Raw genomic sequence first — 26,381 nt, forward strand, 5'->3', positions numbered from 1 at the left:
GGGGGGGGGGGGGGGGGGGGGGGGGGGACGGCGGGGTCCCTTTTACCCTTGGGAGATAAGGGAGAGGAGGCAGGTGGAATACATTCAGGCGCATGTTTGGGTGTTCCTTGGGTGTCTGCTTGAAAAGCTCTTCTTGGTTGAAGCCATTTGTTAAATCCGGCGACTCCAAATAGCCAGCTCCAGAAATGAGATATTTTCTACTTCTCACATTTTTCATTTAAGAAGGTCAGTTCTTAATGAGGTGAATCTGAGTAGAGTGTTTCTGGAAACGTGCCCTGTAACTGACAGCTTTAGGGTTCATCACAACAGTCTGGCCGTGGTGGCCACGGGGGTGTCGGCAGCAGCCGTGTGCGTGCTGAGGGCCTGTGGGCAGGGGGGGGGGTGCGTCCTGAAGCCCTTGGCTCTCCGTGGGTGTTGACTGTTGGGCACCAGGTGTCATTTTCGCGAATTACAGGTGCTCTGCTTTTTAGGTGATGCAAAGCCCTGTCTCTCTGGCTGGTAGGTTCTTCCCTTGTAACGTCTGGAGAAGTTTGCAGTCGCCCCACGCGGTCCCTTTCTGTGCTGCAGAGCAAAAGCAGATGCCACAACTCGCATGCCGATCGCTCTGACTTTCCTTCCTCCAGAAGGGTCTGTCACCTGTTCTAAACCCGTTAGCTCTGTGGGGGTGCACATTAGGGAAAAGCCACGCCTGCCGCTCTGCTTCTGGCTCCCTGCGCTCACGGCCCTCACTCACTCATTCACTAAGGGCTGGGGTTCCACAGGCCAGAGACGTAGTCCGCTCCCGCGCCGCTCCGTCTCCAGCCCCTGGCACTAGGCCTGGTATACAGTCGGTGCTCAGTGAGTACTTCTGCAATCAAGGGACAAACGTGCCCGGTCAGGAAAAGCACAGCTCTGACCAGGCTTGCCTCTGCAAAACGAAACCTCCTGTCTGTGGAGGTGAGAATGGAGTCTCCGGTGGGATTCCCAGGCCGAAACCATGAACCGTCTTGAGCACGTCGCTGTGGAGATCGCCGGGCAGGGGGCAGCAGAGGGCAGGGTGCTGGCCGTCCTGATGCTAGGCATCTGGCATGCTAGGTGCTCCCCGGGAGGTGGGAGGGGGCAGTGCGTGGCTTCTGTGGCAGAGAACGAGCAGAGCGCTTCTGCTCCCCAGGGTTGCTCGAGGAGGCTGCTTGTTTGGCTGGTTCTCAGGTGTGGAGGGTGCCTGACGTTTGTGTCTCTCGGGCCCTCTCCCATCCCTGGTCTGGCCCCAGCTCCGAGCGGGTCTGGGATGCCGCTGGTTTCTTCCCTGGCCCCCAGCCCCTCCTCCTGCCCCTCAGGTGGGGTAAACTGGGGAGTTCTGCGCCCTTCCCACATCATACCCCCTTCCCCGTAAAGCGAAGTGTGCTTCTGTGTGTCACGGGTGTGCCTGTGCGAGGCAGGCTCGCCTGGCGCATGGCCTCCATCTCTGCCGGATCAGGGCAGGAGTCCGTCTGCTGCTGGTGCGAGGCCGAGGGGCCCTCTATCCCCCGCGGTCGGCACCGAGGACCCTCCCGAGAGCACGTTCTTCTGTGGTCCCTGCCCACGTCAGCTCAGGACACACAGCGGCCGTGGTCCAGGACAGGGGTGCGGCCTCACGTGGGGTTGGGGCTCAGTTTGGCTTCTCACGCTTTTTACTCTCGTCTTTGTTTTCTTTCCAGGGAAGGTCTGTGTCTTTAACAACTTTTTATCGAACAGCAAGAAATATCATGAACATGTGTTTCAGCAAGGAGCCCGCCCCGGCTGAAATCGAGGTGAGCGCGCCTCCCGGGGCCCCGGGCCCGCTGGTGCCCGATGGTGCTGAGGGGACCCCCGGGGCCATCGTTGGGTGTCTGTGTGCCGGGGGGCTGGCAAGTCGTCACCGAATCTAGACTCACTCAAGGGCACAAGAGGTGTAGCGAAGAGTGTGTGCCTCCCCCCGGCCAGGGGTGGGGAGACGCCAAGTCGGGGTGAGCTCCGGGCGCGTTCCCTGCCTGGGGGACCCCTCACCCCATCGTCTCTTATGTAAGAGAATGTTCGGAATCCCTTGAAACCACGGTTGCACTTTCTCTCTTCTCCCCTGTTTTCTCTTTAATGGGATTGGCAGATTGCCATCTTTGTGCTTCTCCCAACTCTGTTCTTGGAGTTAGCGTGAGGCTGGGAAGCCCGGAGCCCTCCTGTGCCCGGCCGATTAGGGGGCTTTCTGGGTGAGCCGCTGCAGGACGGGGACCGGATCTGTTCACCTCCCCAACCCGGTGCCCCGCGCCTGGTCCTGTAAGGGAAGGAAGACGAGCTCCCGTGGCTCGTCGAGGGCAGCGGCTGGTGGGCGGGTCTCAGGCTCCCTCTTCCTGTCAAGCATGTCTGCCCCTGTGCATACACCCGTGCCGACTGCTAGGGGCCCGGCTTCCCCGGGGTGGGACGTCAGGACAAGTCCCTGGACGGGCCAGGTCAAACCAGGCCGCACGGGCCACGCACGGCAGCCATCAGAAGCCCAGGACCGGAGCCCCGGCCCCTCGGATCAGGCTTCCCCGTTGGGGGAACCTCCCCGTGTCTGGTTTTAGCCCTGAGTGTCGTCCTTCCCTCGGGCCGCATGTCTCTGCTGATCTGCACGGGGCCGCCCCAGCTCTGTTCCCTGGGTGGCGCCTCCGAATACCACACCATGGCCTGACCCCCCTGCTTTGGACCCGCGGAAGCCACATCCCTTCAGCCACGACTCTGGGTCACACTTGCTTCCCGAGTGCTCATGGCATTTGTGGGATGTGGTGGCAGGAGAAAGGGATGGGACCTTTTGGGGTGAACAGTTGGGCTGGGAAGGGAGGCCTTGGCTGCTCAGCGCAGGTCCCCGTGGGGGCCTCAGAGGCTGCAGGGTTTGATCCTGTGTGGGGCACGAAGGACACACAGCTTGTTTTAGTTTCCTGCTCAGGAATTCGTTCTAAGAGTCTCGCTTTCTCCTAAGCACTTGCCTAATATTTGAACACAAGGGGAAGGTCTGCTAAAATCCAGACTTGGATGAGTCGGAGTCTGTCTGGCTTCTAGATCCGCCAAAGAGGTCTGGGCCTTCCTCTTGGCTGGTGGCCGTCCCCTTCTTCCCCAGGTGGCCGTTGGTCGGTCTCTACACCCGGTGGCAGGGCCGGGCCTCGAGCTATCCCCTCACACAGACTCTGTTCCTCCCCTTCCAGGAGACACGCTTAAGGAACCCAGACGCATAATGTTGTGGGATTTATTCTTGGGGCTTTCGACCCCTCCAGGCTGGTCCCCCTTTGGAGAAGTTGTTGTGGAGCCTGTATGGTTCGTGGTAGCACTTCTCTGAGCCAAACTGCGTCGTGACACCCGCTGCTTGTTCGCTAGGCTTCCTCCTTTCCGTGCGGTTCCAGCTAAATGGGGTCTGCCAAGGTATTAGGGAAGATGATGCTGTGCTTCTGGAATGAAAATTGAAAACAAAAAAGGCCTCTGAGTTGGGGGAATTGCCTGTGGGAAACTTGAGCACATCTTAGCTGTTGGCAAAACACGTTCCTGACCCCCCTCTGCCCCTGGCTGTTTGAGACTCCTTACAGTCACCTGGTAGGCTTTTTTTTTTAATTTTTTTTTTTAACGTTTATTTATTTTTGAGACAGAGAGAGACAGAGCATGAACGGGGGAGGGTCAGAGAGAGAGGGAGACACAGAATCTGAAACAGGCTCCAGGCTCTGAGCAGTCAGCACAGAGCCCGACACGGGGCTCAAACTCACGGACCGTGAGATCGTGACCTGAGCCGAAGTCAGACGCTTAACCGACTGAGCCACCCAGGCGCCCCCTGGTAGGCTTTAAAAACTGGTCGTGTGACATCCCCCTGGCACCCTGTCCGATTTAGTTGGCTGGATCACAGTCCGGGTGGAAGTAGTCTTCACTCCTGGTGATTCTGATGCACAGACGGGGCTGAGAAGTCAGGATCACCCGTGACTGGAAGGGAGGAAGGTGTGTGTCTGTCAAGATGGCCAATCTGGAGGCCGTGTTCTTTATAGGATGTTGGGGGGACGGCTTCCCCCTCCTTCCTCTCGTTGCTTTCCCCCTGTTTTTTGTATAAATAACCTAAAAAAGTTTTAAGTTTATTTATTTTGAGAGAGAGAACATAAGCTGGGGTGGGGCAGAGAAGGGGGGAGAGGGAGAATCCTGAGCCGGCTCCGTGCTGTCACCGCAGAGCCCGATGTGGGGCTTGAACTCAAAAAACCGCGAGATCGTGACCTGGGCAGAAATCAAGGGTCGGACGCTGAACCCGCTGAGCCACCCAGGTGCCCCGTATACATGACTTCTAAAACTGTGTAAAAATAAACATAACGTAACGTAACCACCTCAGCCGTTTTCTCTGTGCGCGGTCCAGTGGCATTCAGTGCCTTCCGTTGCCACGCGACCGTCCCCACCATCCGTCTCCGGGATTTCATCCTCCCAGACGGAAACTCTGTTCCTGCTGGACGCTAACTCCCCGGCCCCTGGCCGCCAGCGTTCTCGTCTCTCTCTTTGACCGTGATGCCGTGTGTCCGTGTAGGTGGCCTCACACGGCGCCTGTCCCTTTGTGCTCGGCTCACTGCAATTCAGCCTCGGGTCTTCCGGGTTCATCCACGTGTCCGCACGGCCTTCCCTTGAGAGGCCGAGTCCTCCATCGTGTGGATTTTGTGCACCTGCCGGTGGGCGTCTCGCCGAACGCGGTGACCACGTCCCGGTTGGCGCCCGTCCGCGGTTCTGTGGGGATGTGTCTGCTCCAGGGCCATCCGACCCCTGCCGTCTTACTCTGTGCTGTCGGAGGCGCCCCGCCGCTCCCGTGGGACGGGCTCCTCGGCTGCCCGTCGATGGCCTCGCGCCGACCCGCGCTCCGTGACTCGTGCGCGGCGCGGTGCCGACCGGGCCTCTCCTGTCCCCACAGCAAGAGTACTGGAGGCTCGTGGAAGAGAAGGATTGCCACGTGGCCGTGCACTGTGGCAAGGTGGACACCAACACTCACGGCAGTGGATTCCCAGTGGGAAAATCAGAACCGTTTTCAAGGTAACGTCCGATGCTCTGGCCTGCACTTGGGGGCCTCGGCGGCGTCCCCCCCCGCCAGTCTGTGACGCCCCTCTGCTCTCCTCTGCCGCAGGCACGGATGGAACCTCACCGTCCTCCCCAATAACACAGGGTCCATCCTGCGTCACCTCGGTGCTGTGCCTGGTAAGCCTGCTGCGGCCGCCGTCTTCCGGGTCCTGAGGCCCCTTGCCCCAAACGACCGGGACGGGACAGGAGGCTAGCGGCGTAGATCGCGTAGATTGGAAGCTTTGGTCTTTAGCGTGCAGAGGAATGGGATTGTTGAAGTCAGAAAAGTGTGCAGAGGTGAACCGAATGGTAGCATCTAGAAGCGGGGGAGACACTTCGTGGCCAAGGTTTCATCTTGAAATTGGTCTTTTCAAAGCTGATGTCCTGACTCCTTAGGGCTGGGTGTGGGCTCAGAAGTGATCGATTGCTTGCAGAGGGCAGGGACAGCCAGGTGCCCTGGGGGTTGTGGTCACTGACGGCTGGGCCCCTCCACACGCTGGGGGGTGGCGGGGGGAGCAAGCGATTCCTCGAGGCCTCCCCAGAGAGTGGGGCCTGAGCTTCCTGCCTCCATCCAGCACACGCAGGAGTTCAGGTCATGTCTGTGGGGCGTCCTGAGCTGAGGTTCAGCGGGCCACGGCACGTGGCTGGAGGACGACAGTCCCCGTGTACTGCCCCTCGGGGCATCTTAGGGCTTCCCGCCGAAACTCACAGATGAAGAGGTTTTTAAAAACCGTTTTGTAACCGTGTCTGCCTGCCTTGGCTTCCTTTCTGCGTAGCTAACAGGAAGGAGCGAGCACCTTCTCACCGGTGTCGTCTGACTTTTGAGTCCTGTTTCTTTCTTTTTCTCCGCTTGGGAAGAAGGCAGGGGTTTCTAGGTGCCGTCACTCAGGGGCCATGTGGCTGTCCTCTGTAACGCCTCTCTCCCCCTTGGCAGGAGTGACAATTCCCTGGCTAAACATCGGCATGGTCTTTTCTACCTCATGCTGGTCTCGAGACCAAAACCACCTTCCCTATATCGACTACTTACACACTGGTGCTGACTGCATTTGGTGAGTACGCCTGCCCTGGGGGCCCCAGCGTTCCGGAAAGTTCCACCTCTCACCAGGCGGCCGACCGCCCCCGGGAGATTGCTTGTGCGGGTTGGTCCTGTGCCCCCCGGTTCAGTCACAGGATTTCTTAGCTCCCTTGGAAGCGCTTGAGGTGGCGGGAAGGTTTCGAAGGAGGTTTGATTTGCTCGAATGGTGAGCAAGGTTGAGCATCGTTTCGTGTGCTTATTGGCCGTTTCTGTTCCTTTTTTGTCAGCTGCCTGCTTACCCTTGTTTTTTCTTCTGGGACGTTATTTGTTGGTGGTGTTTTCTAGGACTTCGTGTCCTGTTAGGGGTAAGAGCAGTTAGGGGGGTCACAGAAGGTGGAGTGGTTGTGCTGGCTCCCCAGCCTTCCCCTCACCCAGTGTAAACCGTCCTCTCCCGGGCCTGGTGTGAGGTTATTTTTGGCATCTCTACAGTGGGGCGTCCGACCCGTCGCTGCCACAGAGCACAGGTGTCACTGGGTGGGTCCCTGCTGTGGGAGAGGCACGGGTTTACTCTGACCGCTGCCTGGGTGCCCACCTGTGACCCTGCCCTGTCCGCCCGTCCCTGTCCACGGCCGGTGCTCTGGGCCCTTCCTTCCCGGTGGCAGATGGGAAATTACTGCACGTAATCAGGCTGTCCTGTCACCTGACAAGCCACCGACACCACATCTGTCCCACACTAACTGCAGCTGTTGTCCTGAGGGGGTGATTCGGCATTCTTTATTAAAACACGCAAAGTCGCACAACCGGTGCTCTCCCCCCGGGAGCCTGTCTCTGCCACAGCCTCCGCACCGGGACTCCCCTGCTCTCGGGCCACGTTCCCACAGGTGTGCTTAGTGTCGAAGCCTGGCGGGACCGGGGGACCCCTGTGGGGGCTGTGCCACCGAGGATGGGGGGGTCCTCGGCATCCTGCGGGAAGGCCGGAACGGGGGCTGGTGGCCCAAGACAGAGTGCGTGGCGTGCAGGGGTGTGCGGCCTGCTTGTCTGGAGGGCTGTTCCCCATGGACGAGCTTCTGTGGCCACGCCCGGCTTGGGGAGCAGAGGGTCCCGCCCAGGCCTGTGACCCGGCCCGCCCTGCACACAGGGGCGAGGGGCGGTGAGATGCTGTGGCTGCGAGGCTGTCCTCGCCGCGAGTTAGAGGTGGGGAGACGTCGGACTCCGTGGGCCTTTGGAAGCCTCATCCCCAGAAACCCTGCTGGTGGAGAGTGAAGAGGAGGCCGGGATGTGACCCTGGGACTTGATGGTGTGTGATTTTTCTTAAAACAGGTGATTTAGGGTAGAACCCCTGGATTTCAGTCACAGGTCAGGAGTAGGATACACAGGCGTTGAAATCAGCATTTACAGAGAACGTGAATGTGGTGCTTGGCGACTGAAAGCAGGATTTGGCCTCCAAGGGTAGGGTTGCCTCACAGACTCCAGTGGCGATGGAGGGCCAGCCAGGGGGCCCGTGGGAAGGTTGGACATTTGGAACCGGTTGTATCGGGGGCAGGATGTGAGCTGTCTGGCCGACTCCCCTGAAGGGAGGTCAGTGGCTTCATTGGCCTGTGGCCCAGTCAGGACCGTTCCAGGAGTGTGTCCCTGGTGGGCCCTCTTGGGACACTGGTGACGACTCCCCCCCTCCCCGTAACGCGGTGAGGTTCCAGATTCTTCTGTTGGTGAAGTTCTGCCCACGTCTTCAGCCTTGTCTCCCCCCAGCATCCCTGCGGCTCCTTAGCTCCGGCCGGAAAGGCTTGCGCTGTCCCCTGCCCCTGTGGCCTGGCCCCTCTGTCTGCCTGTGCAGCTCGCCTGATGTGGCTCCCGTGGTGGCGCCCGTCCTGTGCCCTCAGCCGGCTGAGCCGGGCTGGCTCCCGGCACACGGCTCCCTCCGGGAATGTGTTCCTCTGTCCCCTGGGTTTTTACCAGCTCCCGTTCCAGGATTTCACAGCTGCTGTGGTGTCCTTGCAGCCTTGGCCGTGAGGCGCCGAGCGCACAGGCCGGACTCCTCTTCGGAGAACACGGGGGTCCCCTCGCCCGTTCCGGCCGCCGCAGCCCTCGGCTGCCCGGGGGACCAGCGCCGGAGTCCTGTCGCGTCCTCTGAAGGTTTAGGGCACTTAGCAGAGGCTGATCGCGTCTGCATGTGTGTCTGGATCTGATTTCTAGGCGGCTTTCGACATCTGGTTTGGGTTTGAAGGCTTTTTGGCTCACGCGTAGGTCAGCTCCACGTGACGGGGGCGCGTTCGCCCGCCGTGGCTGCGTTCTGGCCGCGTTGGCTGGGAGCAGCGGTGTCGCCTGGGAAGCGGGGCGCCGGTCACTGGGGTGCGTTCCTCCTCCCGGCTACCCCCAAGGCCACTTTGCAAGCCGGCGTTCGCTCCCCTCTGGGACGGAGGGTTGCAGGGCGGGCCCAGCGAGCGCTCCCCGGGCAGAGGCTCCACGTCAAGGCTGTGTCCCGCCCGTGTTCCCACACAACCCAGGTATTGCATTCCTGCTGAGGAGGAGAACAAGCTGGAGGATGTGGTCCACACCCTGCTGCAAGCCAACGGTACCCCAGGGCTACAGATGCTGGAGAGCAACGTCATGGTAGGTCCCCTCCGCTGGCCGGGGCCGCGGATGCTGGCCGGGAGCGGGCATTCAGGATTGGGACCCAACCCTGAGCGGTCTTACCGAGTCCCTCTCCTTGCTGGCCCGCCCCCCAGAGGCAAAGAGGACATTGAAGAATGAACCCTCCGGGGATCCGTGCAAGCCAACCTGTCCTCTTTTACGAGAACCAACCCGTTCTCTTTTACGAAAGCGCTGTTTCCCTCAGACGGCACGGGATTCCGGGCTTATGAGGCCTGAGCTGGCCTTTGAGTCTGTTTCAGGGCCTGCTTTTTCCGTAAGTGGAGACCGGGCAATCTAGGAGGCGGGGGCCACGGGCTTGTGTCGGGTGGTCTCCAGGCTCTGTTGTGCCCTGCCGTCCCCACCTGCTGGGCACCTGGGTGACTGGGCTACCGGTCGGATATGTTCACCGTCCCAGGACCAGCACAGGGGCTTCTGACCCTGTCTTCGGGAAGTCCTGGGCCAGTTGAGTTTCTGGGGGTCTGTAGCCTTGAGCTGTGTCCTGACGCCTGAGTTCAGGTCCCCTCTGGCCTCTGCTGACCCCCGCCTCGGTCTCCCGTCCCTGCGGGGCCCCGCTCACTCTGGGCTCAGCCCAGAGAAGGGGGAGCAGCAGCCCCTCGATGTCCTGGGCCCGGGGCCCCCAGCCTGCACCCCTGTGCTCGCCCGGCTCCAGAGGCCTCCCAGCAGCCACCAGGTGGTATCCATTTACCCCGTTCGAACCTGGCAGTGCTGCATGGGGACAGGGCCGGGTCTTCACTGAGGCCGTGCCCCTGCGGGACCGTTGTCCCTTTTAGGCCGGTATCCATGCAGATCTTTGTTGTTCTTAGGAATTATGTGTCTTTCTTTTCTTTTTAAAAAAAATTTAACGTTTTTTATTTTTTTTGGGTTTTTTTTTTTTTTAATGTTTATTTATTTTTGAGACAGGGAGAGACAGAGCATGAATGGGGGAGGGTCAGAGAGAGAAGAAGACACAGAATCCGAAACGGGCTCCAGGCTCTGAGCTGTCAGCACAGAGCCCGACATGGGGCTCGAACTCACGGACCGCGAGATCATGACCTGAGCTGAAGTCGGATGCTTAACCGACTGAGCCACTCAGGCGCCCCTTTAACGTTTATTTTTGAGAGAGAGTGCGAGCGGGGCAGGGGCAGAGAGACAAGGAGACACAGAATCCGAAGCAGGCTCCAGGCTCTGAGCTGTCAGCACAGAGCCCGACATGGGGCTCGAACTCACGGACCGCGAGATCATGACCTGAGCCCAAGTCGGACGCCTAACCGACTCAGCCACCCAGGCGCCCCTGTGTCTTTATTTTCTCAAAGGAGAAGCAAATCTTTAATACTAAACCTCATCCAACTCGTGGCCAGCAGGTCCCTTCCGTCCCGACACCCCCCCTCCTGGCCAGCAGGGGTGCGTGTCGGTCCACTCGCTGGGGGAGGGGCTGGCGGACCTGTCACAGAAGGGGGGGCTCTGGGCGGCCGATAGTGGTTGGGGGCGACAGCCAGGAAAGCCCCCGAGCCCAGCCTGTCTCCCTAGATCTCCCCGGAGGTGCTGTGCAGGGAGGGGATCAAGGTTCACAGGACCGTGCAGCAGAGCGGTCAGTTTGTCGTCTGCTTCCCGGGGTCCTTTGTGTCCAAAGTGTGCTGCGGCTACAGCGTCTCTGAGACCGTGCACTTTGCCACCACCCAGTGGACGAGTATGGGCTTCGAGACGGCCAAGGTAAGGTGGGACCGGCCCCCGCGTGGGTGCACGGCAGCGCGCACGGCCCTGCACTCGCGGGTCTGACGTTAGTTAGGCGATGCTGAGTTTCAGAATAAGAGTTTTGAAACCTCTTAAGAGGCAGCCGAGGGGTTTTTTCTAAAAGGAAAGTTTGTATCATGAGAGGTTTTGAATTCTGTTGTTGACTCCCACACGGTGCTGGGAACACAGTACGGAAGGAGTTGAAGGTAAAACTTCAAAGAAGAAAAGCGGGTGCGGATTTTTAAGTGTATTTCTTGTGAGAAAGTGCGAGTGGGGGAGGGAGAGAGGGGGGAGAGAGAATCCTCCGTGCGGAGCCCGATGCAGAGCTTGAACCCACGAACCATGAGATCATGACTTGAGCTGAAGTCGGCTGCTTGACCCAAGTGTGTCACCAGGTGCCCCCGCACCCATTTTAAATCCGTGGCACCTGCCTTGTGGTTGGTGGCCCCAAGCGATGACCTTTCCCGCTGCCTCGTGCTGGTCTCCCAGGCGGGCAGGAACGTTCCCAGGATTCCCAGTTGCGTCGAATCCAGATGGAAGTCAGAGTTTGAGAATTCAGACGGCCCCCCCGCCTTCCAAATGAGGGAGAACCCCCGGCAGCCGCCTGGTAAGGAAGATGTGCCCTAAAGGCCGTGACCCCCTCTTGCAGGAAATGAAGCGTCGCCACATAGCTAAGCCGTTCTCCATGGAGAAGCTCCTCTACCAGATTGCACAAGCGGAAGCAAAAAAGGAGAACGGCCCCACTCTCAGTACCATCTCCGCCCTTCTGGATGAGCTCAGGTGACGAGTCTGGGTTCTGGGCCCAGCAGGGCAAGGGGAGCGCCCAGGAGCCACAGGCCGAGGCCGGCCCCGCGCACAGGGGGAAGGGGGGCGGCGGGACAAGGGCCACCTCTCGGAACCACGGGGCCCACCTGGTGCTCGGCCGGTGGAGACTCGGGGGAGAGTGGTGGCTTTTCTTCTTGCTCTCTCGCTGCCTCATGTGTGGGGTTAGTACGTGTCGCCGGGCACTCTCAGGACGTCAGCCGCCTGTGGGAGGGAGTGGGGGCGGGGTGGCCCCGGAGAGGAGACGGGACCCGCAGCCCCCGGGCCCAGCCGGCCCCGCACGTCCATTTTGGCGCACGGTGCTCCCCACTCAGCCCTCCCGCCGCCCCGCCGCGGTCTAGCTCGCCCACCGCCTCTGCTTGTGGCCCGTGGGTCCCGCCAAGTCCGAGACCCCGTCCTGGCTTCCGTCCTCCGCGGTCAGAGGGGAGACCCCACGGGTGGAGGCGGCTCAGGGCCGAGGCCGAAGCCGAAGCCCGCCTCCGTGCGCGACTCCCTCCGGCCGTGGGACGCGGCCCGGCGGAGGCAGAGGCTGGCGTGGCCCGACGGCGCCCCGACGCCCGCCCCCGCTCTGTCCGCGCAGGGACACGGAGCTGCGGCAGCGGCGGCAGCTGTTCGAGGCCGGCCTCCACTCGTCCGCCCGCTACGGCAGCCACGACGGCAACGGCGCCATGGCGGATGGCAAGAAAAAGCCTCGAAAGTGGCTGCAGCTGGAGACGTCAGAGAGGAGGTGTCAGGTCTGCCAGCACCTGTGCTACCTGTCCATGGTGAGCCCGGGCGTGCGGCCGCGGGCCGGGAAGGTTTTCGCCCCTGCCCCGTGCTCCTCTCTCCTCTGCCCTGCACTCCTCCCCGTCCTTCCCCCCACCCCCACCCCCACCCCCACCCGGCCGCTGCCCCCGAGGGGCCTGGGCCCCGCGCGTCCTCGGCTCTTGCCTCGGGGTCAGGGTCCAGTGCGCTGCCCGGCGGAGTTGGGGCTGTCTTGGGTCAGAACGGACAGTCCCCGCCGCGGAGCAGTCCTGCTTCCAGCCTCCTGGCCTCTGGCGGAAGCTGCTGCTCCCGCGGCCGTCCGCCCCGCTTTCGTCCTCGTTGGCTTCCACGGAGTCCCCGCCGGTGTCCCCGGCCTGCCCAGTCCTGGGCTTAGCCGTGTTCGTGCGGTCACTGTGTCTCCCCACGGCCGTCCCAGGCCAGAGCGGGGCCCCGACGCCTCAGGGGAATGGCCGCCGGGCTGGTGTGGTCCGTCGGGGTGGCCGCCCCCACACAGGGCTGTCCGGACGCCGTGCACCTCTGCCCGGTGCCCACGGCCCTCCAGTGACTGGAGCTTAGTGTCCTCACACCCGCCGTGGCACTGACGTCCCACGTGGTCGCCGAGGCACGGGGCATCAGGCACACCCGTCCCCCTCCTGGCCTCGTGCCTGGAGGACGCCGCCTCACCCCGTGTCCCCCAGCCCTCGGCCGGGTGCCCTGCAGAGGTGGGGGACCCCCAGCTGCTCCCATGGAGTCCGAAGGCTGAGAGAAGGGGAGAACTGTGTTAGTCCGCACCGCACGCGGGGGGTTTGGACGACCGTCCCTTCCCTCCCCTCCCAGCTCTCCAGGCCGCGAGTCTGGGCTCCGGGAGGCGGTAGTGTGGGTTTTGTCCGAGGCCTCTGGGTCCTTGGCGAGCAGATGGCCACAGTCTCCCCGGGTCGTCTTCACGTGTGCCCTCCCCCACCCCACACCCCTCACCCCTCACCCCTCACCCCTCACCCCTCACCCCTCACCCGGAGGGTCTAGGTCTTAACCCCTTCTTGTAAGGACACTAGTCCTACTTGGACCGGACCCTCCCTGTGACCTCATTTGACCCCAGTTGCCTCGTTCTGGGCCCCGCCTCCAAATACAGTCCCATTCTGAGGTACTGGGCGTTAGGACTTACCTGATTGGGGGCGTGGGGAGTGGGGGGAGGGGGGTAGAATGGCATCCACAGCGGCCACACACGTGCACACGGATGCTTCCCAACTTAGGACGTTTCCACTTTACGATGGTCCAAAGCTGGTAGGCATTTAGTGGAAACTGTACTCGGATTTTTACTTTACAGCTGCGCCCTCACCCCCCCCCCCCCCCCGATGTGCCACGGGGTCCCCCGTGTGACGCAGAGCAGCGGTGACCGCGGCTCCCAGCCAGCTCTGCAGTCACGAGGCTGAATGGCCGATTCTCTCGCAACCGCTCTGCCCCATGCAGCCCTTCTGGCCTCACGTTCAGCACGGCGTTTAAGCAGTCACACGGGACAGTCAGCCTGTCTTGTCACACAGGCTTTGTGCTGCGGGACTTGGCCCAGCGTAGACTGCTGTCGGGAGCACGCGTCAGGGGGGCCCGGCCGAGCTGTGCTGTCCGGGAGGTTAGCTGCCGGGTGCAGTTTCAGCTTTAGGAGGTTCTCAGCTCTCAGCGGCTCGATCCGGGTGTAGCCCTCTTAGAAGTCCAGCAAGATCTGTGTTTTCTTCCGCCTTAGTTTTTCTTTTCCAAGGCGTTTCTAAAGAGAGAAAATTAAGAGCCATGCTCTCTGAGAGAAAGAAAAGCATAAGCATTTCCCCGGGTCTTAAAAATGCTTTGTGAGCTTGGCTCATAAAAGCCACATAGTCCCGTGGGCGTCCCTCTTGTGTTGGAACGGAGTTACTCCCGTGGGAAAGTGTCCCGTTACTTCCCACGACCATGAACAGCACTGTCACGACCTCCGTGCGGGGCACTGGCCTGTTCCCGTGGGTTTGTTTTCAGGCTGTCACTAGGCATTTCCTAGCAGCCTGACTGTTGTTTTAAGAAAGCCAACGTTGCACTGCCTCCGTAAGCATCTGATTCTCGCTTTCGGCTCAGGTCATGGTCTCACGGTTTCTGAGTTCGAGTCCCAAGTAGGGCTCTGTGCTGACCATGTGGAGCCTGCTTGGGATCCTGTCTCCTTTTTCTCTCTTCTCTCTGCCCCCTCCCCTGCTCACGCTTGCTTGCTCTTTCTCTCTCTCTCACATAAATAAAAAACTTTATTAAGTTACTTAGAAAAGAAAGCTTGTCTCATCCTGAATTCATAGGTAAAAATTGAGATTTTATTTTGATTCACAACTTTCAGTGCTTGGATTAGTAATAAGATTGTATTTTTGTTTACGGTTTCCTCTTTTTGCTTATTCCTGTCCTGAGCCTGAGCGTCTTTAAAAGGTGATGGGTTTCTTCCCTTAAGTGTCACTTCCTTACTCCCGCGGCTGGCTGTTTCTCCTCAGTCTTCATGAAAAGGCCTGTGAACCTCTCGCGTCTTGTGTGTGAAGGCAGCATTTTCCCGAATTTCCTTCTAAATGAGACCAGGACTAGAAGTTGGGGGGACGGGGACAGGGGGAGGGCCCCCATGCAAACCAGCTGTCCCTCTGCACCCTCCCCACCCCCAAATCTTCATGTCTGTGGCGGATCAGGCCCTGTGCTGCCTACAGGGACCCTGGGCCCCAGGCCCTGGTGTGCGCTTCCCGCTGCCAGAGGCTTTCCCACGGGCTGGCAGGGGGTCGGGGCCTGTCCGGCTTGCAGATCACCCAGGAGGCAGTTGGAGTTTCGGGGCAGGTTCGGGCAGAGGCATCGGGTCCCCCAGGGGCGTGCGGGGGGCAGCCTCTGGGTAACCAGCAGAATCGATCGTGCCGCTGAAACGTTCGGGGTGCGTTTCCCGGTCACCCTGCCACATCTTCTCCCCAGGTGGTTTGTGTGCACAAGGTCCCGGAAGGCCCAGTGCCTGAGAGCTTATCAGCGGCACCACGGTCTCATCCTGTCTCCTCCAGCCTGTCGCTGGCGAGAACCCCTCCTGGGAAGGGGCAGCAGAGATCGGGAGGGGACTTTAGCCGGGGTCGGGCCTCCCTGAGTTGCCCCTGCTCCCTCGGGGGGGTGGGGGGGGCCCGATGGCTTCTGCACCTCAGGACCGGCCGCCGCTGTTCCCACAGGTCGTGCAGGAGAACGAGAACGTGGTTTTCTGCCTGGAGTGTGCTCTGCGCCACGTGGAGAAGCAGAAGTCCTGTCGAGGGCTGAAGCTGATGTACCGCTACGATGAGGTCAGTCCGCACCGGGGGGACCTGTGCCCTGCTCGGCCTTTCCACAGAGGTGAACAGCTGGTGTGAACCGAGGCCGAGGGCACCCAGTGTGGTGCTGGGCCCCTGTCTGGACGGCCCGACTCCACAGAAAGTAGGGGTGGGGTGGGGGTCCAGCCTGTGTCCGATCCGACCTGGGGAGCCCTAGGAACTAACACCGGGGAGATTTCTTTACTTCCACAAACTTCGTTCTATCTCGGTTTTCTTCTTCCAGTTAATGGGGACCCCTGGCCCACCTCCCCCTGCACGGGAGCCTGGCCCATCTCTCCCCTACAGCGTCTCTGTCAGCACCAGTGGCCGCCAGGGCCTCCGTTTACGAGGGCGGGATCTGGGTGCTGGCCCCACTGGTTGGCTAGGCTGCTGAGGAAATGAGGGACTGTGCTGTCCCCTCCCGGTAGGGTCCAGATCCAGGGGGGCACGGTGGGCCACCTGTGCATCTCCATCGCGGGACAGATGCAGCCGTTGGGGGGTGGGGGGGCGGTGGGGAAGGGAAGGACAGGTCATGGTGTGGACAGCACAGGAAGATCAGGGCCTTGTCTCCCTTCTCTCCGGGCCGGGGGGCCCCCTGTGAGCAGCATTGGCCACTTCAGGGGCCTCAGAGCCAAGGCTGTCTCTGGTTTTCCCGGAAAAGCCCGATTCTAGGGTTCTGGGGCCAGGGCCAGACAGCCTTCCTCGCTGCAGCCCTGCAGAGCCCCCTCGGCCACCACCTCCCATAGCCGTGCACTTTGCCTGCCGCGGTCACCCCCACAGCGAGCAGCCACCAGGGTGGGGGTCAGTGCGATGAGGAGCTCGGGGTCTGCCGAGAGTCCCGCTGCACTGGTGACCGACACCTGGCGCCGATGACCCTCGTGACTGCGCCATCTGCCCGGGGCTAGGGTGGGGGCAGGGGGCGCGTGGGGGCGTGGACGCCATGGGTTACTCCTGGAAGTGCTGCAGACCGTGCCCGGCGTCTTTCATCTCCATAGAAACTCCCGTGTAACCGACATCAGGTCAAGAACGCGGAGCATCTGACACAAGCCACTGCCGGGCTCCCGGCGGGGCTGCCGCGCACGAGGCCAGGGGGCGGCTCTGGGTCCTCACCCAAGGGCCCCGGGCTGAAACATGAAGTCTTGTCTTTCTGCATCCAGCTCCCCAGATCCCGTTCCAGCTTTGTATAAGTGCCAGTCCAGCCAGTTCTCGCCACTTCTGTGCTTCCGCTCTGGTCCGGGGCGTCGCGCCTCACGGTCCCCTGATGGCCCCTGTCTCGCTGAGTCCCCGGTCGTCTGCAGAGGCAGACTCCATCTGAAGCCCTCGCGCGCTCGGTTGGCGGTGTCTGTTAGCCGGCACGGAGAGCAGGTGCCACTGGGCCAGGGTTCTCCCCGCAGCGAGCAGCGGGGCCCGCGCCTCGGTGACTTCTGGCACGTCCAGCATGAACGCTTTGGGCTGCTGGGCAGTCGCTTGCGCGGCGACTGGAGGACGTGTCTCACGTCTTGGCTGACCCGGAACATTTCTTGGCGGGGGTGGGATGGGGTGGTCACCCTTCAGATCACTGTGGTGCTGTGTCCCCTACCCTGGGCGGCTGCACACACCCTTGCACCAGGCCCTCCCCGGCCCCCAGCAGGGCCCCGCCCCCGGCCCCCAGAAGGGCCCCGCCCCCAGGGCTGTATCTGCCAAGGGCCCCTCTGTCCCGCAGGCCCCCGCACCCAGATCTCAGTGGGGGTGGGTCCTGGGTGAGGTGACCATGCCTGGCGTCACACGTCTCTGCTCCGGGCAGGACTCTGGAGGGCGTGGTGGCGCATCTGTGGGGGCTCAGGCTGCGGGTCGGTCGGGGTAATAAGACTTTGGCGGAATAAGCTTGAGCTGAGAATAGATCCGGGCCTGGCTTTTAGGGTGTGCGTCGGTGAAGGCATAACCGCCCTGCGCGCCCTGCTGCTCTGCTGTACCCGCGGACGTCAGAGCCCGCGACAAAGACACCCTCAGCGGGGAGTCAGAACAGCACGGTCAGCCCGCGGGGTGCCGCCCACATGCTGGGGGGCTTCGCCCTCAGGGTTTCAGGCTCTACAAAATCTGGGTTCTTCCATCTGTAGCCCATTGTCTTTTGTGACCGGAATATGGGACAGAGAATCCTGTCTGTAGGGTCTGTGTGAAGCTTCATCACTTTGATGAGTAAGAGAAAAGGGCGTAGAAGCCGCCTACTTTGTCATTGGACTAATTTTAGTAAATGAGAATCTGAATCCGCTCCTTCTTTAAGCTGTGTGCTTTTTAACTCTGTAATTTCTGGTTCTTGGCTGGGTTTCAGAAATGCCTCGTGAGGGCACCGCAGCTCTGGTTGGAAGGCCCGGTATTTGGGGCACACAGATCCCGGGTCCGAGCCCCCTGGGCCGGCCGAGGGAGCCACAGGGCACAGGCAGGGCCCTGCCTGGCCCGTGGTGCCCCGAAAGCTTAAGCCACAGGTTTTAAAGCAGCTCATCTATTTATCTTCGTTTAGCAAGTTTATCATAAGTGCTTGAAAAAATGGCCACAGACAGCGTTTGCGCAAACGGGTGGCCCTGTTGCTTCTAGGGTGCTTTTCACTTTCTTCCCACACGGTTTTCACTTCTTCGCCTTTAACACCTTCCACTTCCGTGAGGAGAGGCTCCTGTTGCGGGAGGGCCAGCTTCGGACTCAGGTGAACCCCAGGCCTTTGAGTGAAGGATAAGCAATCCCCCCTCCCCCCCCTCGCCCCCGCCTGTGTCCACATGGTTCCCTCTGATCCTGGTCCAGAGCAGGTGCTTCTGAAAGGTCTGGCCATATGCTATTTTGGTATTTCCCCCCATGGTTTCTCGTAAAACTGCATGGTTCTGAGTGGTGTTGAGGTTACAAATACATACTTGATGCCGACAGCAGAATGGTTCCCTTGATTGACTTTAAGGATGCTTGTTAATCATCTCCCCTTCGCCGAGAGGAGGGGGTGCCAGAAATATCCAGAAGTAGACACGTGTATTTATCTGCAAGGCCAGGTGAAGGAAGGCTCGAGTGCCCGGGCAGCTGGAATGACACCGCCCTAGGCACTTGGCCTCTTCGGGGCAAGAAGCCTCCGGGACGCCCCCGTGAGCCTCGCGTGCAGGCAGCCCCGTTACCCTGTCCGCGCACGGAGCCCGTCTGCCAGGTGGCTGGGTCGTGTGGCCGCGGGACGGTGACCCGCTCTTGCTGTTTGGGTGGCCCAGGCTCCGGGGCGATGGACACGTTACACGTGAGATGCGTGTAGAAAACAACGTACTGGGTACAGTTGTGGGACTTCAGGGATTTCAGTGACCCTGCCAGCCGCGGGGCAGTGCCGTGGCGGGGGCTCGGGGGCTCGGAGGCTAGGACGCGCGTTGGGGCAGGTGCTCTGCCCCTCATCCCTCCGGGCCATGAAGTGGCAGGTGTGTCTGTGAGAAGCAAAGGGCCCGCTTTAGGGGCCAGGTTAGGGGCCTGGTTCTCAAGGATCGTTCTGCCTGGTTCGTGAACCGCCTCCGCGGGGCAGCACTCCGCAGCCCCCCTGTCCTGTGCTGTGGTGGTGAGTGTCACCCCGGGAGGGGTCTGGGATCGCGTGCTTCTGGTCTGTTAATTGTCTTCCTCTCGCCCGGAAACAGGAGCAGATCATCAGTCTGGTCAATCAGATCTGCGGCAAAGTGTCTGGTAAGAACGGCAGCATCGAGAACCGTCTCGGCAAACCCACACCGAAAAGAGGGCCCCGCAAGAGGGCGACCGTGGACGTGCCGCCACCCCGGCTTTCCTCCTCCGGTTCCCCCCGAAGTGCTTCGAGCTCGTCGTGAAGATGCCAACACCGTGTCGATCGATATATATTTTTTTGTAATTATGATATTCTAGTTTGGAGTACTTGCTGTAGGATACAAGCTGTCTTTGCACTAGCTCTAAAGAAGATTTTCTTCTGGTTTTAGAGAACTAATTTTGTTTTAGCATTAAACTGTTGAACTTTTTTTTGTACTTAGAATACCTAGATACTGCAGTCAGATTTTGGAAACTGCCGTATATTCACTGTTTTAAAAACCCTTGAGGGGGCTGTATTAATTTGTATCGCCCCTGTGGCTGAAAAAAGCCTTTTTGGTTTTTTGTTTTGTTTTGGTTTTTTTGTTTTTTGTTTTTGTTTTGGTTTTTTTTGGTAACTTGGGGGGAAAAAAGGCTTTTTTAACCCATTTTCGAAGAGGGTGAAGTTTGGAGAACAAATTTTAAAAAACCAGTCATGTGAGCAGATTTTTCTAGAGAGGAAAAGGGATAGGAGACACACACACACACACACACACACAAAACTTGAAAAGAAATGGCTTTACTTTGGCTGTCTTTTCTTCTGTCATGTGCAAAATGAGTTTGTAATTTTTAAAACCGGAGAACCCCCATTTTGTTTCTTTGGGCGGTTATGGCAGCTGAAGGCGGACGTTGTTTCCTAACCCGAGGCAAAATGCGGAAGCGGACGACGAGGTTCTCTTTACCAGCACATCTCTATGCATCTGTTTAAGGGAAAGAGGAGAGCGAGAGAAGAAAGCAGACTGCCTGCCTTGGAGGGGTCACGTGAGGGAAACCTGTGCCTGATTTCATTAGGAAATCCATTCTGTTATTTTTTGGTGCTGTTGGCTACTTTATCAAAAAACCCTTCAATAGCATCCTTAAGAAAAAAAAAAAACCACAAAAAAACAAAAAAGGAAAAAAAAGTGATCGAAGCCGAAAGTGCTTCTTTGTCCTAGACGTGCAATCTCTCTAACATTCCGTCTTCATGTCACTGCTTGGTTTACACCTTCACAAGTCAGCATTAATCTTTCTTTCTAAACTCGTTTCGTTGACGGTCACACTTAGAGCCACTAGGAGGTCTGCAGTTCTTTCTGAATGTGAAAATGCATTTGCGCTCATCTTGTCTATTTTTTCTCTTCATGTTGTAACAAAAAAAAAAAGAAAAAAGAAAAAAAAAGAATCCCGTCCCTTTTGTACATACGCCTGTAAATTGTTTTAAATACTTGAGCCTTTTTCTCGGTGGGGGGTGGGGAGGGTGCGAGGACAAGATGAAGAAAAGCCTTACGTTTCCGTTTCTTCATCGGGTGGATTGGATGCTTACAGGGTTTTTCTTGTAACATTTATAAGTGCTGCTTACATCACTGAACAACAACAAAATAATAATGGAGTAGCTGTTGCCCTTCTCCGGTTGTGTGTACAGTACGTGTGGAATAAAAAAGGGAACTGTTTTCACGAGCTGTCCTTTGTTTCGTAATTGGATCCATCGAGCCCGTAGCTACTCATATGCACTGAGCTTGCCAGTGGGACTGTCGGGAGCGTCCTGTGATACACTTTGTCGGTTGTTGTTGCAGAAGACTGAACTGTTTTTGGAATATTTAACAATTACATAAACAGAGTCACGTGTTTTCCGATGTGGTTGTCCGGTTTTTATGGCCTTGCTGTGTACTTTCCCTCTTTTTGACAGTAAACTTCTGCCTATGGCTTACAGTTTGACATTTAATTTATTAGCGCTGCTCTGCACTCCTCCCGCGGGAGGGAAGACTTCATGTTGTTTATTGCCAGTTTTTTGTTTACTTTTCAGGTTTGTACTACAAGGTTTAATAATAAAAACGAAGTTTTTTTGAGATTGGTCTCTGTTTTCCGGTGAACGGGCAGAGGGCTGCGACTCCCCCCTGCGGCGGCGAGTTTACCGTCCCCCCCCCCCCCCCCCCCCCCCCCCCCATTCTGTCCGCAGGTGGTTCTCGGAAACCCCGTCGCTTAGGCCCCACGGATGCGGCTTAGCGCTCACTCCCTGCGCCGCGCCAGTGGCACGTCGTGGGACACGACAGCAGGCCGGGCCGCCCTCCCTCACTAGGCGCCGGGCTACCAGTGGTGGCGAAGGGGACCCCGCGTGCGACCCGCTCCTCAGCAGGAGGAAGGAGGGAGCGGTGGAGCGGACCGTGTGCGGTGGCCGTTTCGGGGGCCGGCTACGGCCACGCTCGGGAGGACGGACTCAGGATCGCGGGGGCGGCCCGTGTGGACACCCTCCCTGCTGCACAAATTGGAATTCGAAGCCCTTCCGCACAAACTGGCTTTGTACCCTGTCGGGGTGAAGTCCGCAAGCTTTATTGTCAGCGGTTTGTACAGTCAGGGCCTCACGCGCCGGCGGCGGCAACTGCGTCACGACCAGGAGCCTCGGGGACGGCACCTGCCTCCAGGGCGGGGCGCACACACCTACGAGTCGCTGTCGTCGGTGTGCAGGGTGGCGAGGGCCGTGTCCACCTCCACTCCCTCCTCGTCGGACTGGACGACGGGGGACTCTCCGCCGTCGCCGGGGGCCTGCGCGGACGGCGAGGACGGCGGCTCGGCTCGCGACGCGGAGGGCCTGGGAACCTGGAGGGTGACTTCGATCGGCCCGCCGCCCGCTTCGGGCCCTGCAAACACAACAGAGAAGCTGCCACGGAAGTTGTGCTGGAGACGCCTCCCCCCCCCACCCGGCCCCCCCACGCGCGCGGAACAGAAGGGGCGCGCAGCGTTGGTTCCGGGGGCCGCAGAACCCGGCTGCCTGTCTCCGCGAGGGCAGGTGGCGCCGGGGACCCTCCGGCCGTCCGGGGTGGCTTCTGAGAGAAACCGCCGGAGGCACAGGCTGCCTTGCTTTGAGGAGCAGCCCAGGAACCTCGGCCATCAGGACATGTCCTGGCGAGTAATTCGGGGAGTTTTTCTCTGGGCGCCGGTCTCACTGATCTTGTAGCAGTTCTCCAAGTTCAGGGAAACTGAAGAAGGTCCTAAACCCCAGTCTGTCTGTCCCTGACTCCGGGAAAGCGCCAGGCACTCTCAGGACTGCCCTGCCCCAGCGCCCCCCCCCCCCCCCCCCCCCGACGGCGGGGAGGGGGAGAGCGCTGCCTCGGGGAGAAGGTAGAGGAAACACAAGTGGACAAGAAAACTGGAGGTGGGCTTCGGAGGAAGGGGGCCTAGTAGCGCCGGGACCCTGGTCTGAGCCCTTCCCTTTTTGCGCCTGTGGAAGAACAGAAGTGCTTTCTTAGCAAGGATGTGCATATGAGACAGCCCTGCCCCCACCTTGCAGGGCTTGTCCCAGACTTAAATCGGGCCCGGTAGAGGGGGCCTTGGAAAATTTCTACTGGACTTCCATGAATCACAATTTGGGGAAGGCAGTAAATGGAGATCAAGTGCCCGAAGGGTGGCGACTTAACTCTTAAACTCTCAGCCCAAGCTGAGCAAAAGGTCAAGCGACCACCTGTGGAGGGAGGGGGGGGGGGGGGGGGGCATGGGGGGGGGGGGGGGGGGGGGGTAGGTTGCTGAGGGTGAGCCCCAAGCTCCAGGCCTTACAGCCTGACCCCCAGAGGCCTTTTGAGCCCGAGGAAGGAGGACGACCCGGGTCCGACTGCGCGGTCCCTGGACGAATCTGGGCCGAGCACTCACCAGCTGGGAGAGGTTCACCACGGATCAACCAGAGCCCCCCTCCCCGCCGCCGTGAGCCCACAAGTGGCAGGACAAGAGGCAGAACTTAGAGACTGGCCCCGGGCGTCCAGGATCCTCCCTCCGGAGGGAGCTGGCGGACGCGTGACAGACCTCGTGCCAGGCTGTCGCCCCCACCTGCGGCCGGAGACGGCACAGCGGGGTCTTCGCTGCCGGAGTTCAAAAAGACGTCCAGGGCCTCCTGGTCAGACACGTCCATGAGGTCCATCTGCTCCAGCATGTCGATGTTCACCTCCATGGACGACATGCTGCCCATGGGCTCTGGGAAGAGACGGGCACGAGAAGGAATGACCCTTTTTGTCCTCAGTGACCCTTCAAGTGCATCAGTTGACCACGTATGTTCTCCAGGTATGAGATCTCTCCTGCTACTCCAGGCTTTCTAAGGCAGAAAACGACACACCCGAGTCGGGCCCTGTGACTCCATCCTAGACCGGTCTTGGCTGCTGTTACGTCGGCCCCTTCCGGCTGTTCGTTCACCCGCAGCCCTCGGCCTGCAGGTGCGGAACGCGACCCGTTTCTGCACGAAGCAGCCCGCAGCTGCGGGGAGCAGGGTCCCGAGAGCCACATCCCCGCAGCAGGAGGTTCGTTACCTCCCTGCCGACACAGCTTTGCCTTCCGCCTGCAGAGGCCCCCAGACTTTATCGAGCTTCCTGGGGAAGCTGTCACTGCCCTTATGACATCTCTCCGGTCTTTGATCTGAAAAGCAGACAAGCTCTGGGCAGCTGCAGGCTGGTGAGCGGGCAGCACGAGCTCTCTGTGGTGAAAGAGAAAAGTAAAACTGGCCCAGGAGCAAAAGGACATCAATACCAGGAGGGGTCCACCAGCCGGGGCCCTGGGGGAGGGCAGCCCCTGGGTCTGGAGCCCATATTCCAGCTACCTCTGTGGTCCAGAAAACAACGAGCCAGTCGACTTGGTCACCCCAGGCATGACCGTCCCTGGCAGAAACAAATTATTTCTGGTTCACCCTGGGTCTCACAGGGATATAAAAACATAAACTCGGCCCAGCCCAGAGTCTACAGCACAAGGTGGGAACCCGTCCGTCACTCCCGGCGAAGGTCAGCGGAAAGGAGCTCCGTGTAACACCCTTTACTGAGAATTCAAATGACTTTACGCATTTTAATGACCTTAAAAATGGAATCAAAAACCAGCCAAACGACTTTCAGATAGGAACATTTTAATCACTGAAATGTAAAACCGTGGGCCGGTATTAAACCGATGGTTAGGGACTAGGGCCAAACAAGTTAGGAAGACTGAATAAGACCGTAGGGCGCAGAAACAGACGGAAAATGCAAACCCGCAGCACCGTCCCAGTCCTGAGACAAGAAGAGATGGTGGGGGACACGGACAAAGAGGCTGATTTTCTCCCAGACTTGCTGGAAGATGTGACGTCCCAGATTTAGGAAGCAAAAATCTATTCCAAGGAAGACAGATGAAAGAAATCCTCTCCTACATCACCTGCAGTGAAGCTGGGGAACGTCAGAGAGAGGGCACGAGAGGGAAGAGAAGGAAGTAATTAGATTGACGGCTTCTCGACAACAATATAAGAAGACAATGGAATAATAAGTTCAAAGAGGTGAGATAAATGCCATTTCTAAAATTATGTAACATTAAATGGCATTTAAGACCGAGCATCAGCTATGAGCGCAGACAGCTCGTCACCACGAACCTACTCTCGCCACAGGCACAGAGTCCAGGAGGTCGGGCCCAGGATGCAGGAGGTGGGTGACTCGGGAGCTCAGCTCGGGGGGGGGGGGGGGGTGCCGAGAGCCATCGCGGTGTAAGACCCCATTCCGGCAGCAGAAGGGGAGGAGCTGACCGTCTTAGGCACAACCTTGTTCAAGGCCAGCGCTAAAATAAGAAAGCACGTAGTTTCTGTTCTTCGCAGGGGGAAGCTTACTGTAGCTGAGGTGACTCCTCGAAGTAGAGGCATGAAAGCCACGTGGTGTGGACTCGGGTGGGGTGCAGGCCCGGGGCCACTGCCACGCGGAGTCACTGCGCTGCTTCACGCTCGATACCGCGAGGGGTACCAGCGGGGCGGCGTCCCGAAGCTTCTCCAGGCTGACTGGTCAGGGGACACTGCCACTGGTCAGTCGTGGGCCCCGTGGGTGCTTGTGTGCGGCTGCCGGGCCACCAGAAGTCAGGCAACCGGCAGGTTTTCTGTTCTGGCCACGGTCTGTCAGCAGGGCCTTTCTGGCGGTTGGCCTTGGTCTGACTGCAGTTTTGAAAGGGACACAGGCTCCCTTTCATTTCCGTCCGTCCCATCCTTTGGAAAAGGGCAGGAGTAGGATTTAAAACCGAAGAGAACGCAAAACCGGATTAAAAAGGCATGGGAACAGTACCAAGAAAGGTAGTAATGAAGCCGCGTGTCAGTAATCACAGTAAATGTAGATGAGTCGGATTTTCCAGTTAACAGATCAGAAGACTGAATGAAAGTGATAAAAATCTCGCTATGTCTAGTTTATTGGAGACACTCCCAAAACATAAGGACATTAAGTTAAAAGAAACAAACAAAAGCTTAAGTAGTTAAATAATTAACTCGAAGAAGAAAGCTGACCTAGCAATATTTTTTTAAAGTTTATTTGAGAGAGAAAGAGGGCAAGCAGGGGGAGGGAGAGAGAGAATCCTAAGCAGGCTCGACACTGTCAGGCAGATAAACAGGCCTTGATCTCACCAACTTGAGAGATCGTGACCTCAGCCAAAATCGAGTCGGACACTTAACCGAGCCAGCCAGGTGCCCCTGACATAGCAATATTGATAGGAAACAAAACAGACTTTAAGGGAAAACAAAAATATTGAAATAAAGAGTAGTACTTAGTGATTTAATAAAGTTTCAGTTTGCCTGGAGGACAATTCAAAATTTGTGTGACATAGAATTTGTGGCGATGTTTAAAGAATGGCAGAGTGACAAGGAAGGTCTAACCGATCCATAATCCTGGGAAGAATGGTTAATAATTAAACTATACAATTCAATAATAGGGAATGCTTAAACAGCCCAACTTATGATCTTGGTGGAACGGGTACACACAGAACCCTATCGTTTAGGATCTTACCCTCAAATGCACAGAAAACATGTAGGAAAACTCTCAGTCTTGAATTAAAAAAAAAAAAAAAAATAACCCATTCTCCAACAACCACAATGAAGTTTATGAGAAATCAGGAACAAAAGGTAACTAGAAACAACTTCACGCATTATTTAAAAACACTTCTAAACAGGTCACAAGTCAAATAAGAAATTGTAATGGAAAATCTAAAAAACCCAGGAAGAAACTTGCTTGTCAGAACTTGTAGAATTCTGTTAAAAAGTGGTGAACGTTACCCTTGTAAAAAGTTCATAGCTTTGAATGCCTTATGCAGACAAGAATGCTGAAAACCAAGCCCAGTCAAATTAGACCAAAACCAAGGAAAAAAAACCAAAAAACAAAACCGCCACCGAAGATGCCCAGCACTAAGGAAGAGAAACTAATGAGATACACGATAGCAACAACAAAGCTAAAAGTTGGGTCTTTAAGAAAACACTTAAAAATGACTGTTCTGTGTAAGACTCATCATGAAGGATGAACAGCACAAATTAGTGATCCGAGAGGGGTGGAAAAGCAAACTTCAACCCAAATACCACAAAGGCTGAGAAT

General features: G+C 58.4%; 2 protein-coding genes across 7 annotated transcripts in view; one reads left to right on the plus strand and one right to left on the minus strand.

Annotated features, from left to right (window-relative positions):
- The first annotated feature begins 976 nt into the window (after nucleotides 1-976).
- On the plus strand, nucleotides 977-20,508 carry LOC125916938 (protein Jumonji-like). The gene is made up of 11 exons (XM_049623183.1): nucleotides 977-1,088; nucleotides 1,324-1,769; nucleotides 4,892-5,010; nucleotides 5,102-5,172; nucleotides 5,969-6,083; nucleotides 8,554-8,659; nucleotides 10,208-10,390; nucleotides 11,061-11,191; nucleotides 11,814-11,997; nucleotides 15,166-15,273; nucleotides 18,903-20,508. The coding sequence occupies exons 1-11, from the start codon at nucleotides 977-979 to the stop codon at nucleotides 19,083-19,085; spliced, it is 1,758 nt and encodes a 585-aa protein (XP_049479140.1). The 3' UTR covers nucleotides 19,086-20,508.
- Nucleotides 20,509-21,365: 857 nt separating this feature from the next.
- Nucleotides 21,366-26,381, minus strand: part of LOC125916939 (dysbindin-like) — a 99,746-nt gene continuing 94,730 nt past the window's right edge. For 4 of the 6 annotated variants that reach the window (XM_049623185.1, XM_049623186.1, XM_049623189.1 and 1 more), the window contains 2 exons: nucleotides 22,870-23,013; nucleotides 21,366-21,709 (listed from right to left, as the gene is read on the minus strand). In XM_049623185.1, the coding sequence (XP_049479142.1) occupies nucleotides 21,411-21,709; nucleotides 22,870-23,013 (443 nt within the window). In that variant the 3' untranslated portion in view covers nucleotides 21,366-21,410. The remainder of the gene's footprint in view (nucleotides 21,710-22,869; nucleotides 23,014-26,381) is intronic. The other 2 variants (XM_049623187.1, XM_049623188.1) reach the window with 1 other exon arrangement.

The sequence above is a fragment of the Panthera uncia genome, unplaced genomic scaffold (genome assembly GCF_023721935.1).
Source record: "Panthera uncia isolate 11264 unplaced genomic scaffold, Puncia_PCG_1.0 HiC_scaffold_1328, whole genome shotgun sequence".
Classification (NCBI taxonomy): Eukaryota; Metazoa; Chordata; class Mammalia; order Carnivora; family Felidae; genus Panthera; species Panthera uncia.